At 36.1% G+C, this 14,224-nt stretch overlaps 1 protein-coding gene across 9 annotated transcripts in view; it reads left to right on the top strand.

Moving 5' to 3' along the window:
• CEP128 (centrosomal protein 128) overlaps window positions 1-14,224 on the top strand; it is a 484,062-nt gene that overhangs the window by 136,184 nt on the left and 333,654 nt on the right. For all 9 annotated transcript variants that reach the window (XM_070469726.1, XM_070469720.1, XM_070469725.1 and 6 more), the window contains 3 exons: window positions 5,822-5,908; window positions 8,774-8,848; window positions 10,414-10,546. In XM_070469726.1, coding sequence (XP_070325827.1) covers window positions 5,822-5,908; window positions 8,774-8,848; window positions 10,414-10,546 — 295 coding nt within the window. The remainder of the gene's footprint in view (window positions 1-5,821; window positions 5,909-8,773; window positions 8,849-10,413; window positions 10,547-14,224) is intronic.

Below are 14,224 nucleotides of genomic sequence, written 5' to 3'. Positions count from 1 at the left end.
CTTTTGGTCTTTCATTTTAAACTAATGTAGAAAATGTAGAAAATAGGTTGTGTTTTGGGCTAGAATATTGCTTGTGTGTTACTCGTTTACTGGCTTATGTTGTATAGGTAGCAGAAATAATCTTTTAATTTAATGAGATTTCTAAATAATATGGTTGAAATAGAGTAATTTGCTTTGGGCTACTTCTTGATACCTCACTTTTGCTCCTCCAATGAAAACAATAAAGTTTAAGTTCTCATTGCCTCTGTTTTCTGAGACTTACATGTCCTTAAAGCATCAGTCCCCAACCTTTTGGTACCAGGGACCGATTTCTTGGAAGACAATTTTTCCACATACTGGGGTTGGAGTGGGGATGGTTTCATGATGATTCAAACAATTATATTTATTGTGCATTTTATTTCTATTACTATTACATCAGTTCCGCCTCGGTTCATCAACCATTAGACCTTGGAGTTTGGGGATCCCTGCCTTAGAATAAAAGGAGAAATAAAAAAGAGGGGCATTAGATGATGTTTTAGACACCAAGTAGAGCTACAGTAGAAACGTATGTTATTTTGGAAAGGTGATATTATAATTAACTGGAAAGTGAGGAGGAAAGGAAGTATTATTGCAGATTCTTAGACATTGAAGAGAATTAGAGATTCTTTTATTCAACCAGCTCATATATGGAAATTCAAATTTGAAAACAAAATAGTTGACTTTCAGAAGAATTATGTTTTTCTAGGGCATAATTCTAAAGGAAATCAGTCCTGAATATTCACTGGAAGGACTGATGCTGAAGCTCCTATACTTTTGCCACCTTATGCGAAGAGCTGACTCATTGGAAAAGATCCTGATGCTGGGAAAGATTGAAGGCAGGAGGAGAAGGGGATGACAGAGGATGAGATGGTTGGATGGCATCACCGACTCAATGGACATGAGTTTGAGCAAGCTCCGGGAGTTGGTGATGGACAGGGAGGCCTGGTGTGCTGCAGTCTATGGGGTCGTAAAGAGTTGGAATCGACTGAGTGACTGAACTCATCTGATGAGAATAAAAAGTAATTATTTGCCAGCTGCCCTGTAAGGGGATCCTGGATCCTGGTAACTTTTCTTTATGGAGTGAGGAAAGTGGGGATGTTGGACATGGTAACTAGTATAAGTGTTCAAAGTTGAGAACTGTAATAGAGCACGTTGCTCTGTATAACTTTGGGAGGGATATTTAGAAGCCATTTGGGAATATCTAGAAGCTGAAAAGAAACCAGACAATGAAGCTGAAGAGAGATGGAGGGGAAATGGGGAGAAAGAGAGTTCCTGGTGAGTAAAATAGGAGAATTAGGATTAGATGGAGACTTGATGAGTGTACTCCATCCACCGATATGGTCTTACATAAATTCTACATTACCCATTAATGTTTTTGGTGCAGGTAGGTTATCTGGAGGAGAGTGCAAAGGGGTTCAGCTTTCTACTTAGCATTGAGCACTGGCCTGTGAGTTAAAATACCAGGAACCTGGGTTGCATTTTATAGGCCAAAAACATACTGGTAATGTTACATTAGGTCTGATTTTAAGCTTAAATTGGTGGGTGAAATTTACGCTTACTTGCATAGCCTCAAATTGTCTACCAGAATATTACTTTAGTGATTTTAACGTATTTCCACATATTCTTTGATATTCTCCTGCTGGGAAGTGGAGCTTAACTCTTCTCCCTTTGATTGTGGGCTGGACTTAATGACTTGCTTCTAACAGAGTCTGGAAAGGTAAGAATACTAACTTTATGGTGGGGAGATTTGGCAGCCACCACCCTGCCTTAAGTGATCAAGCTTAACCTCGCTAGTGCTGAGTCATGTTATCATGTCCCCTACAGCGTCATGCTCTGAGAAGGGCACTTACCTCTTGGATATTCTGTTCCCATATTTGTGAGAAGGGCACTTACCTCTTGGATATTCTGTTCCAATATTTGTGAGCTCTGTCTAATTATGAGAAGACATCAGAAAAACCCATATTGAAGGATGTCCTATGAAGTATCTGTCTTGAAGATACCTGAAGTGTTTTCTCTTCGAAAATACTGAAATCGTAAAAGCAAGAAAAGATTGAAAAACTTCCCCAGATCAGAGGAGACTAAAGAGATAAGATGCTCTGAAGTGTCTTGGATAAAGATCATATGATAAGTTGAATAATGCCTGTGGTTTAATGGTTTTTTAACAGTGTTGACATTTTTGTTTTGATAAACCTACCACCATTATGTAAGATGTTAATTTTAGGGAAAGCTAGGTGAAAGATATATGGGAATTCTAAGCTGTCTTTAAAATTGTGAAATCTGAATTATCTGATAAATCTGAATTATCAAAAATAAAACCTTTCAGAGGATTTTTTCCCTAAGGAAAAGTCTAGAATGATGTCTTGGGAAATTAGGAAAGGGTTATTAACTCCTTGACATAAACCCCCAAATAAATATTTATTTTCCAGTATCACTATGTCATAATAATACTGTTTTTTTCAGAGAGAAAGACTGCTTGGTGTTTGAGAAAATGTGGTGGTTAAGAAAGATGGGAGAAATCTGGGAAACTTTCACGTAGGTGATGAGCAGAGTTGGCCAATTATAAACTGCAGTTGTTATTCAGGAATTATAAAGAGATGTGAGATGTTTATTCATCCATTAAATAACATGTGTTTACCACCTAAAATGTGCCAAGAATTGTGTGAGAGTTGAAATGTGATTGTGACAGTTAGGGTCCCTGGTCTTCTAAAGCTTATAGCATAGTGACAACAAACCTTTTTCAGTTCTCTTTGGAAATGTAAGCTTCTAGACAAGGAATATATGAATGCCTATCTATGTAAGTTAAAATGAGCGTATATATGAATTAAGCTTTTTTAAAAAATTAAGTTATGTAAACACTTGGAAAATGTGAATATGTCTTGTTTGTTTGTTTGCTTCTGATGTAAAATGTGATAGGATTTTTAAATTGTAAGTTTTGCATGAGCCAAGGACAGAAATGGATTAATTCCAGTTAGTAAAATGGAAAAATTTCCCTGGAGAATTTTTGGAGTTTGAGTTCTTAAGTAAGTTAAATTCCTTAGAGTGGCAGCATGAAGTTAAGCCAGGTTTTAAAGGTGCCTCCTTCTGTTTTCAGTAAGCAGAGGTGGAAACAATTTGAAACATGAAGATGTACAAAAGCTTATTGGAAGGACCTTAGCAGCTACTGGCTGAAGGTTGCAGAGTCTTCCAAGGTGGATTTTGAATTCGGCTTTGGAAGTGAATGACTCTTTTTTTGGGACAAGCTCATCTTTCTGGAAGTTTTTTATGGTCTTAAGTGATGCCACCTGGCTTGGGTGGACCTTCCATGCATACCCATTTGAAATGGCTTCTACTTAGGAGTTTGAATCCAGAAGGGGAGGCTGGGGAGCCTGACTGCTTATAATTTGATCAAACGTATCAACTGTCTGAGGAAGTCTTCCTCATAGTCTCCTGCCTGTGGAAACGCCCAGGCTGGCTTTTAGTTCAATGAATAAATATTGAAAAGATAACCAACTAAGTTTAACTCATTAAAGAAAAAAAAGGTGAGGGGTGGCTACGTTGGAATGATGATTTTGGGGAATAAGATAGTTCAAATATTATTAAATGAATTCATGAAAAATATAGCAATAATTTATATCTTTTTTTCTTCATATTTCTCCCTCCTTCCCTTGCCCTCTTTCTCTCTCTCACATATGCACACACATGTTAGGTGGAGTTAGACTGAGGAAGTAAGGAAAGAATAGAGATGCAGTAATTCTCAAATTTCTAGGATAATTTTTTTGAGGAAAAATTTCTGAACACATTCCACCAGCTAAAAACGAATAGGTTATATGTACATAAGTAAGTATTATTACAAATTTTACTTACCTTACAATGAAGAATATCAAACATCAAAATCACTTGGTAGCTTCCTGAAAAATGTTATGGTTTGTAATACTTTATCAATTGTTAGCAGTCTTGTAATCATGATTGTTGATGTTCAGTCACTATGTCACGTCCTACTCTTTTGTGACCCCATGGACTGCAGCCCACCAGGCTCCTCTGTCCATAGGATTTCCCAGGCAAGAACAACTGGAGTGGGTTGCTACTTCCTTCTCCAGGGGAATCTTCCTGACCCAAGGATCAAACCCATGTCTCCTGCATCTGCTGCATTGGCAGGTGGATTCTCTACCTCTGAGCCACCTGGGAAGTCCCCTTTTAATGCTTTACAAGTGTCAAATTATTTAGTCTTCATATTCACTCTGTGCTTAATACTGTTAGTCCAACATGGAGAGGCAATACCATTCAGGGTTAAGAGGCAGATAGCCCGAGTCTACTTCCTGTCTCTGTCATGGACTAGATGAATGACCTTGAGCAAAGTATTTAATCCTTTGTAACTCCAGCTTCCCTCTTAATAAAATGGCCTTAATGATAACTCATGGAATTTTCATAAAAATTAAATGAAAATTTTTAGTGTATAGAATATATTAATATTTATGTAAGAAGAAGAAGAATGCCTGGACACAGCACTCTAAAAGTGTTATTGTATTATTTATACTCAAACCAAAATTACTCTGCCTTTTTGGGCTTCACTGGTGGCTCAGTGGTAAAAATTCCATCTGCCAGTGCAGGAGACCCAGGTTCGATCCCTGGGTCGGGAAGATCCCCTGGAGAACGAAATGGCAACCCACTCCAGTATTCTTGCTTAGAAAATCTCATGGACAGAGGAGCCTGGCAGGCTACAGTCCATGGGGTTGCAAAAGAGTCAGACATAACTTAGCAACTAAACAACTCTGCCTTTTTCCTTAATGGTTTTTATTAGTGAGAGTAGGTGCTGTGCAGAGGGAGCAGTAATCTCATGGATAGGGGTCCATTGTTATTTTGTATACTCATGTATATGTGCTTTGGGGATATTTGTTGGATATGTGAGAAATGAAATTGAAATGTGATTGATTATATTTGTGTCAAAACAACAGTTTTAACATGTTTTGCTGTTTGCCTAAAAATAAGTTTTCTTTTGAGCATCATAGAACTTGTTGGAAGAGAGATCTGGAAATTTGGCTTTTCTCAATCTTGATGGTCTCCACACATGTACCTTTTTAAATTTAAATGCTCAAAGTATCAAAAAAATTTTTAAACAAATGGATTGTCTTTTAGATGAAAGATTGCTCTTAGTATAAACTTTTTTTCTCAAGTTTAATTTTGTTTTAACATAGATACAAACCAAAGCAAACGCTTTTGTGGTTAAGTTTTGAAGTTTGTATTTTTCGTAAAGTTCCTTTTCTTCATTTCATTAAAGAGAGAAAAATGTATACATCAAAAGGAAAACAATATTTATTGAGAGAACGAAAAAAAGAATACTTTTTTTGCTGTATGTGAAGTATGGTTTGAAGAGCCAATTATATGTTGTGATAAAGTGTCATATATGTAATAATGATGCAACCAGCATCTTTCTACCTTGATAATTATTTTTTTTAAGAATTTGAAAAGGTAGTCAACTGGTTTTTGGTATCATATCAGAATAGTTGAACAGATAATATAACTTGTAAATACTATTATTTCTTCAGGCTGTAAAATTTGTTTCCAAGAAAACTGTTAGCTAAGTTCTCTGAATGTGTTGTAAAATTCCCAAAGATGGGAAAAAATGAAATTAAGTGGAACTTGATTAGGTAGATTGGAAAGTTGTTTATATTTGATCCCCAGCAAAGTGATCTTAGAACTTGAGTGAATGAGCAGGTTGTAATTCATATGTATGTTTTGGGCAATTCATAATCATCTGCCTCAGCTTCTTCTTAATAAATCCTTTTGGAATATTAATAGTGTTTATTTTCCCATTCTGTCTTTCTAGGCACTGAAGAAACAAGAAGCTAAAGCAGAGGAGAATGAAGGAGAAATGAAAAATAAGCTAAGACAAACGGAAAGTGAGAAGAGTAAAGTAAGATTCTGAAAATTATCTTTCAAAGAGTACTAATGTTTGGGGCCACTGACATTCATTAAATGCCTTGAAAAGTGTCCTGAAGTCATTTGCTCATTAGTCCAGTGAGGCCTTTATGTTTTGATGTGAAATTGCTTGGCTTCAGGGCTCTGCCACTCTCTGCTACTTGCTCTTGGAAATTTGCACAGGTCGTTTGCTAGCTTGTCTTCTGGCCACTTTGCTTTCTCAGAAGGGGATTAAACTTGACCATTCCTTGTTGGAGAACATTTAAAGAGCTGGACTTTGCTGCAGGGTTGTTTAAAGGCTGAGTATTTTGCATCTGTTCATTTTCACTACAGAAGATAAAAATAAAACAGCCTGGTTCTGAAAAATCCTCTGTTCTTATTAAATATTAAGAACCTTTGCTATATATTCACGTCTGTGAACTTACAGAGCCTAGCCCTTTAGAACTGGAAGGTGATCCAGAGGCCAAACATCTCTCTTCAGTTTGCAAATGAGTAGGTTTCAGGCTGAGCCTAGAGTAATAAATGATAAAGTGAAAATTTGCCCCCGCTGTAATGTTCTTTATCCCGCATTGTCTTTTCTGTCTGCCCTTGGCTCCGTTATTTCACCAAATTCCGTACAGTTGCATGATGTGCCTTTGCTGCCTTCTTGGTGGTAAGCAAGATGTATCGGGCCATCACGCTTGCGCTTTGGGAGCTGAGACTGCTGACATTACCTAGGAATCATGACCAGGGTAGGCCCTGGTAGATTTTCAAACTACTTTGACTTCAGGGTGATTTCTTCCCTTTTTATTTAGCCACAGAAACAACAGAACTGGTCAGGTAATATTTTGTGTGGATTCTTTGCCTCCGCAGGTACTTTACCTGGCTTAGATTTGACCTTCGACCAGTTTGGGCTTAGGAACCCTGACCCTCTGTGCAGCCTAAAATCCGAGTATAACATGTAGTTGGCCCTCTGTATTTGCAGTTACTCTCTAGCTACACTTCCACACCTGTGAATTCAACCCACTAGGGATCCTGTAATACTGTGGTGTTTACAATTAAAAAAAAAAAAATCTATGTGTAAATGGACTTCTGCAGTTCAAACCTATGTTTTCAAGGGCCAGCTCTACTTTAAAAAATATGTGATGTTTATTTTCTGAGCTGCATGTATGGTATTTAAAAAGCTTATATAATTGGATTAGAAAATTGTTTTGAAGTAATAATAGGTCCATAGAGGTTGCAAAATAAAATGTGCCCTGTGCCCTTTACCCAGTTATTCTCAGTGGTAACATTTTGTTTAGTTGTGGTCCAGTATCAAAACCAGTGAATTGACACTTGCAGTGCATCGAGCTTATGCAGATTTGACCAGTTGTATTGTGTATTGAGTGAGTCTGTGTGTGTGCGTCCTTCCATGCAGTTTTATCTCATGAATCTCATTCTTACTGCCACCACAGTCGAAGCACAGAAGTCTTCTGTCACCACAGCGCACCCACGCTTCTCCTTAGTAGCCGCACTGGCCCTATGGGCGATTTCTGAAGGACTCGTGTGTAGACAGTAGTTTGTTCAAATGAAGTGATACTTTAGGGTAGCTATTAAAATCGAAGCACTTAATAACATCTTAATACAAACTTTTTATTTCACAAAATGACCTTACCTTTACAAATTGCAAGCATGTCCGGCATATGTAAGCTTTGGATTTTTAGCAAACACTTTTTCCATCTGAAAGGGGAGGGAAAATGATTTTTCCTTTACAAACCTTTTAGGTTCTTTGGCTGGTCTAATAATTAAATTGATATCAAGCAGATTAATAGGAGAAAAAACATTTAATGTTGTATGTATGGGAGCCCCACAAACATATGAGATACAAAGGCAGCCAGGCAATTGAAGCTTATCTTCCATCCTGAGCTAAGGAAAGGAATAGGGGCCTGGGACATCAGAGGGAAGGAAGGCAGTTCACAAGAAGTGAGGAGAGGGGGTTATCATTAACAGATGTTTGCCCTGCCACACAGGTAAGTCTTTCAGATATAGAGGGTATCTTTAGTAATAGCTCTCTTCCTGATACAGACCCACTTTCTAAATTTTTTTATGCAATTAAGGGGAAGGTGAAAAGCCATTCCTGTGTCTGCTGGGCTTTGCTTACCATCAGCTCACAATAATACTTGAGCCAAAGAGGTGTACTTCAGGGTGGCATATTTTTCTCCCCTTCACATCCTGTTATATTTTTCAACTTGAAATAAGCTAGGCACAGTGACTTTGTAGCATATTTAGTCACCTAACTGGTACATTTTCTGTGGGTATTATCTAATGGCAGTATTATTAGGGAAATTTAAAATGTCTTATTCCAAACTGAGATACTTCAAAATTTTCAGAATGTTATGAATATTGGAAATATTAGGATTATAAGACTATTAAGAATATAAAGTAGTCACCAACTAGATGAAATACACCTTGAGTCATTACGTCCCTGAAATTTTTATTCTAATTTAGTTCATATGATACTGCATGTAGCTAATTTAAAGAAAAATTGCTTTAGAATTTTGCATTAAAATGATTTAAAACTGAAGGGAGCTCAGAGATTGTCTTATATAAAACCCTTATTTTAGAGATAACAGAAAGGAGGCTTTAAACAGGGTCATAATTGAGATGAAACTAACTAGAGCACAGACCTCCTGTAGTCTGGTCTGGTTCAGTTTTTGTTATTTAATTAGCATTATTTTAATGGGAGCATTGATATGTGTTTATCACAAGATGTTTATCTTTTTATATTAGCTGTAAAAGTCTGAAAACCTTTTCACTTTTCTCCTCTTAAACTGTGCCTGTAATAGTTTAGTTATCTTCTGCCCCATTGGACATTTTTCCTTATCCTTTGATGAAACTCTAGCTTCAACAGGAATTGGAGCTATCTCGAAGGTTACTGAATCAGTCAGAAGGCAGCAGAGAAACACTTTTGCATCAGGTAAGTATGCAAGCTATGATAATCTGCTTTTAAATTAAATCAGGATTGAGTCTCTTTCCCTATTAGATGTCTGTAAAAGGGCAAAAAAATTCAGGTTTAGGAAATTTTATTCCTAACAAATGTATATTAGCACACATAAGCAAAAGATGAAATCCTTTCAGGAAGATTCAGAGAAAGCCAGCACAAAGCACCAGCCCAAGTTCCTCCTGTGACAGTGTATCTTGCTGATTGCTGCTCCAATTTAGAAATTATCTCTCTTAGCATAACCAGTGTAAAAGTGAGACTGGATGGGAAAGATACAATTTTCCCAGGAACTTAATTTTATTCGAGAAGGCATTGGAGAGTGAAGGAGGAAGTAAAACACATAAAACAGACCTTTGCATGTTCAAGTTCCCTTGAATGTATCATTGTCTTATTTTCTCATTTTTCAAGATGCTCTCTGATTCCTTTTAACCAGAGATAAGGCTTAATTTTAAAGCATAACATTTTGTAGCCGGTTAACCCGTAATATGTGTTTGGTGCCTCTGATATTTAAAGTTCAGTAGGTTGCAATAGCCATCTTACATACACTGGGAAAGGGCATTGGATTTCTAACTGTCTTTCTGCTTGTGTTTAATGTAAATTGCAGTTGTACTTGCCTCTCTTTTGAGGTATGGGTTACATAACTCAGTACATAATATGCTAGGTAGGCAAAGATGTCAGACATTATAGGTGTTCAGGAGTACTTTATTTGATGATTAATCCTGAAAATGCAACATAGCACCTATTTTACAAAATCCTTAAAAACATGTAATGGTTTTGTTCTACAGCCAGTGGTATGATGGAATTAATGTTGGCAGAGTTTAGACTTTCTTTTTTGGAAGGTTATATCTATATTCAATTCCTTCTGATTCTTTTGGTTTTGGAACTCTGCCTTATAACTTTTAATCTTTTGAAATAAGAGATTTCTGTGTTTAGGTTGCCATTGTGAGTTTAGCTGAGATGTTCTGCCACTGCTAACTTGTTTAATGGTTGTTGGGGACTTGCCTGCTAGACTTCAGATACATGAAGATGAATAAGAGGGTACCTGACCTCAGGGAGTTTATACTTTTTTCAACAGCCTTTAGTACTTATTTATTTTGAGCAGTACTTTGATATCAAAATGTTTTAAATTGTGATCATTTCACTTGACTTTACTGACCAATAGACTACATTCACATGAAAGAAAATAAGTAAAAAATGTAAAAACATACAGTACTTAACAGGAGGTGATTTGGGTAATAGTAGTAGAATGGATTGAGGTGAAAATAGGGACTTTGTAAAATGTGGTCAAATTATTTGTCATAGACACAAAGAAGGGGAAAATACCTTCATTGTGAAAGGAATAGGAATAAAGAAGTGAAGCAAGAGACTATTCCACTGTGCTTGTCATGAGATTAACTTGGTTTCAACTTGTGCTTACAATAATCTGCTGGAAGTGATTTTTTCCCCCTAGGGAAATAATTTGTAATAATTTATAAGTTCAATTATTGTTTTCCTGCTTTTAAAACTAATGTTAAGTTTCATCTTTGATTATATGTATGTAGGTAGAAGAACTCCGTACACAGCTTATGAAAGCAGAAGGCGATCCAAAGAGTTTACATCATCAAGTATCTCAGATTTCCAGGCAACAGTCAAGCCTTCAGGATGAACAGGGAGATGACTGGAGGTTTAGAAGAGGTATAATTCTGATTTGTAAATGATTGGGGCCTTTTAAAAAAACTTTTATTGGAGTATAGTTGCTTTACAATACTGTGTTAATTTCTGCTTTTTTGATCTTTCTTAAATAATTTTCATTTTCAGAATTGCTTTTCTTATGTTCTTTTCACCCTATTTCTTGATCTATTACAAGGTTTTCCAAATTAATCCTAGTTTAGCATGCAATTTTTAAAAACAGACTTAATTTTATAGCAGTATTGAGCAGTTGGAACACAGATTTCCCATATATGCCTGCTCTTTCATATCACAGCTTTCCCAGCTGTCAACATCCCTCACCCCAGTGGTGCATTTGTTATAACTAATGAATCAGATATTGACACATCATTGTTGTGAAAAGTCCATAGTTTACCTTAGGGTCCACTTTTGGTATTGTGTGTTCCGTAGGATTAGATAAGCATGTAATCACATGTATCCATCATTGTAATATCATAGTGTAGTTTCATTGCCCTTAAAGTTCTCTGTGTTTCACTCTCCATCCCTGTCTCCCCCTAACCTCTGACAAACACTAATCTTTTTATCGTTTCCTTAGTTTTGCCTTTTCTAGAATCTAATATATCAATAGTTGGAATCATACAGTATGTAGCCTTTTACGATTGGCTTCTTTACTTAGTAATATCTCTTTCAGGTTCCTCCATGTCTTTTCATGGCTTGGAAGTTCTTCAGAAGAAAAAAATCAAACTTTTTTTTTTTTTAAAGCACTGCATAATATTTCATTGTTTGGATGTACCACAGTTTATTTATTCATTCATGTACAGAAGCCTGTCTTGGTTTCTTCCACGTTTTGGCCATCATGAATAAAACTGCTGTAAACTAAACATCTGTGTGCAGATTTTTGTGTAGACTTAAGATTTCATCTCTTTTGGATAAATATCAGAGAGTGTGATTGCTCAGTCATATGACAAGAGTGGTTAGGTTTGTAAGAATCTTCAAACTCTTCCAAACTAGCTATATCATTTTGCCTTCTACCAGCAGTGATGAGATTTCCTGTTGTTCTGCCTCCTTCTCAACACTTAGAATTGTTAGCATTCTGTATTTTAGCCATCCAGATAGGTTTGTAGTGGCATCTTGTTTTAATTTGCATTTTCCTGATAACATGGTATAGAGCATTTATTCATATACTTATTTAATATATATATATATATATACACACACACACACACACATATATGTATATCTTTTCTGCTGATATATTCATTAAAGTCTTTGGCCCATTTCTTAGTTTGTTTTCCTGTTACTGTTAAGAGTCATTTGTATATTTTGGCTAGCAGTCCTTTTATCTGAATGTCTTTGCAAATAATATCTCACAGTTTAAGGCTTGGCTTTTCATTCTCTTAAGATTATCTCTCACAGAGCTGAAACTTTTAATTTTAATGAAGTCCAGCCTATTCATTCTTTCTTTCATGGATTGTAAGTTTGGTGTAATATCTAAAAGTCATTGTCAACCTGCAAATCATTCTCTTACCTTCTAAGAGTTTTATAATTTTGCATTTTACATTTAAATCTGTGATCCATTTTGAATTAATTTTTGTGGAAGATATAAGTTCTGTGTCTAGATTCATTTTTTTTTTTTTTTTGCATGTGAATCTTCAGTTCTAGTGTCTTTTGTTTAAAAAGACTATCTTTTCCCCATTGTATTGCTCTTGTTCTTTGTCGAAGATCAGTAGACTATTTTTATGTGGGTCTACTTCTGGGCTCTCTGTTCTGTCCCAGGTGTCTACCTGTCTTTTTTTTTTTTGGCCAGCACGACACTGTTTTATTGGATAGTGTCAATCCTCCAACTGTTTCCTTCTTTTTCAGTAATTGCTGTTGCTATTTGGGATTCTTTGCCACCCTTTGTAACTTTAGTATCAGGTTGTCAATATACACAAAATAACTTGCTGGGATTTTGATTAGCTTGCATTGAATCTATTGCTGGAGTTGAGAACTACTGACATTTTGACAATATTGAGTCTTCCTGTCCATGAACATGGATTATTTCTCCATTTATTTTGTTCATCCTTGATTTTTTTCATCAGAATTTGGTAGTTTTCATCATATAGATTTTGTTAGATTTATACTTAAGTATTTGATTTTTGGGCTTCTCAGGCTCAATGGTAAAGAATCTGCCTGCTCATGCAGGAGACTCTGGAGACATGGGTTTGATTCCTGGCTTGGGTAGATGCCCTGGAGTAGGAAATGGCAACCCAGTACAGTATTCTTACCTGGAAAATTCCATGGACAGAGGAACCTGGAGGGCTGCAGTTCATGAGGTAGCAAAGAGGTGGACCTCATTGAGTGACTGGCATGCATGCATTTAATTTTTGGGGATGTTAATGTAAATAGCATTATGTGTTTAATTTCAAATTTCACTTGCTTGTTAATATTAGCATCCAGTTTTAATGTCTTCTCTGCTTGATTTTTAAACCCATTTCAGTTGTCAGACCTGCTCATCTCATGAGTCTTCCTTTTAGAAAGAGCCAACAAGCCAGCTGTGGATTTTTTTTAATCCATGCACACACATGTGTGCTACACGTGCGCATCACACACATGCACGAGTGTATTTATGTGTGTGTGTGAAATCCCTATGCTTTTCACTGTTTCTTAATCTGATTTTCAATATAAATTAATATCCTATCTTTGTTTTGTTACCTGGAGATTGGGGAAAAAAATTAATCAGATTGTAAAAGTGGTCATGAACCATATGATTGGCTTTTTTAATGTTGATTAGAAAGGTATTGTGTTTGAAAATCTTTAGAATGTTTTTTCAGTGGAGGTGTTGATTTTGGTTGTAGAATTTAATTACTCTGGATGCATTTCTTTTTGAAAGTTTTGTGTTTAACAGAAATGGTGATACTGAAATTTTATGTTTTCTAACAGATTACTAAAGATTGTTCTGCTCTAAATCATTTAAATATTAAGGCATTTTACTCAAATGCCTAAATTACCATAGAAACTGTTATAAGCGTTTGATGTTATAAATTCCCCAGATTCCCTACACTTAACTCAATATGTTGCCTAAGTTAGAATTCCCACATTACCAGAAAATCTTCTGCATCTACCAGAAAATGGCAGATTTTGACATACCTGTCCTAACATATTTGCATGCCAGAAGGAAATGGCAACCTACTCTAATGTTCCTTGAATTCCTTGCTTAAAGTCACATTTGTGGGAAGTAGCAAACCAAATCTTTTTTCTATCCAGGCTTGAACTCTTTAACTACTATCGTCTACTGACACATCAACGTTTGTAACAAGAATTCTTCAAAATGGAGCATATGAGATAATCCTCTGGGAGGAGAGTGTCTCTAACCCTATTTGTGTTGTATACTTTATGTTTTAAGTATTTCAATTTTTATAAATTTTTCATTAAATATGCATATATGTGTTATACCTTAATATTTATATATCTATACTTTAATACTTTATGTAGGGACTTCCCTGTAACTCAGATGGTAAAGAATCTTTCTTCTATACAGGAGATCCAGGTTCGATCCCTGGGTTTGGAAGTTCCTATGGAGAAGGGAATGGCAACCCACTCCAGTATTCTTGCCTGGAGAGTCCCATAGACAGAGGAGCCTGGTGGGATACAATCCATGGGGTCACAAAGAGTCAGATACAACTGAGCAACTAACACTGCACTACTACTGCTATTTGATGTGTA

This window comes from Odocoileus virginianus, chromosome 6 (assembly GCF_023699985.2).
Source record: "Odocoileus virginianus isolate 20LAN1187 ecotype Illinois chromosome 6, Ovbor_1.2, whole genome shotgun sequence".
NCBI lineage: Eukaryota > Metazoa > Chordata > Mammalia > Artiodactyla > Cervidae > Odocoileus > Odocoileus virginianus.
The sequence above is the reverse complement of the archived record's forward strand: the minus strand, read 5'-3'. Positions and strand labels throughout refer to the sequence as shown.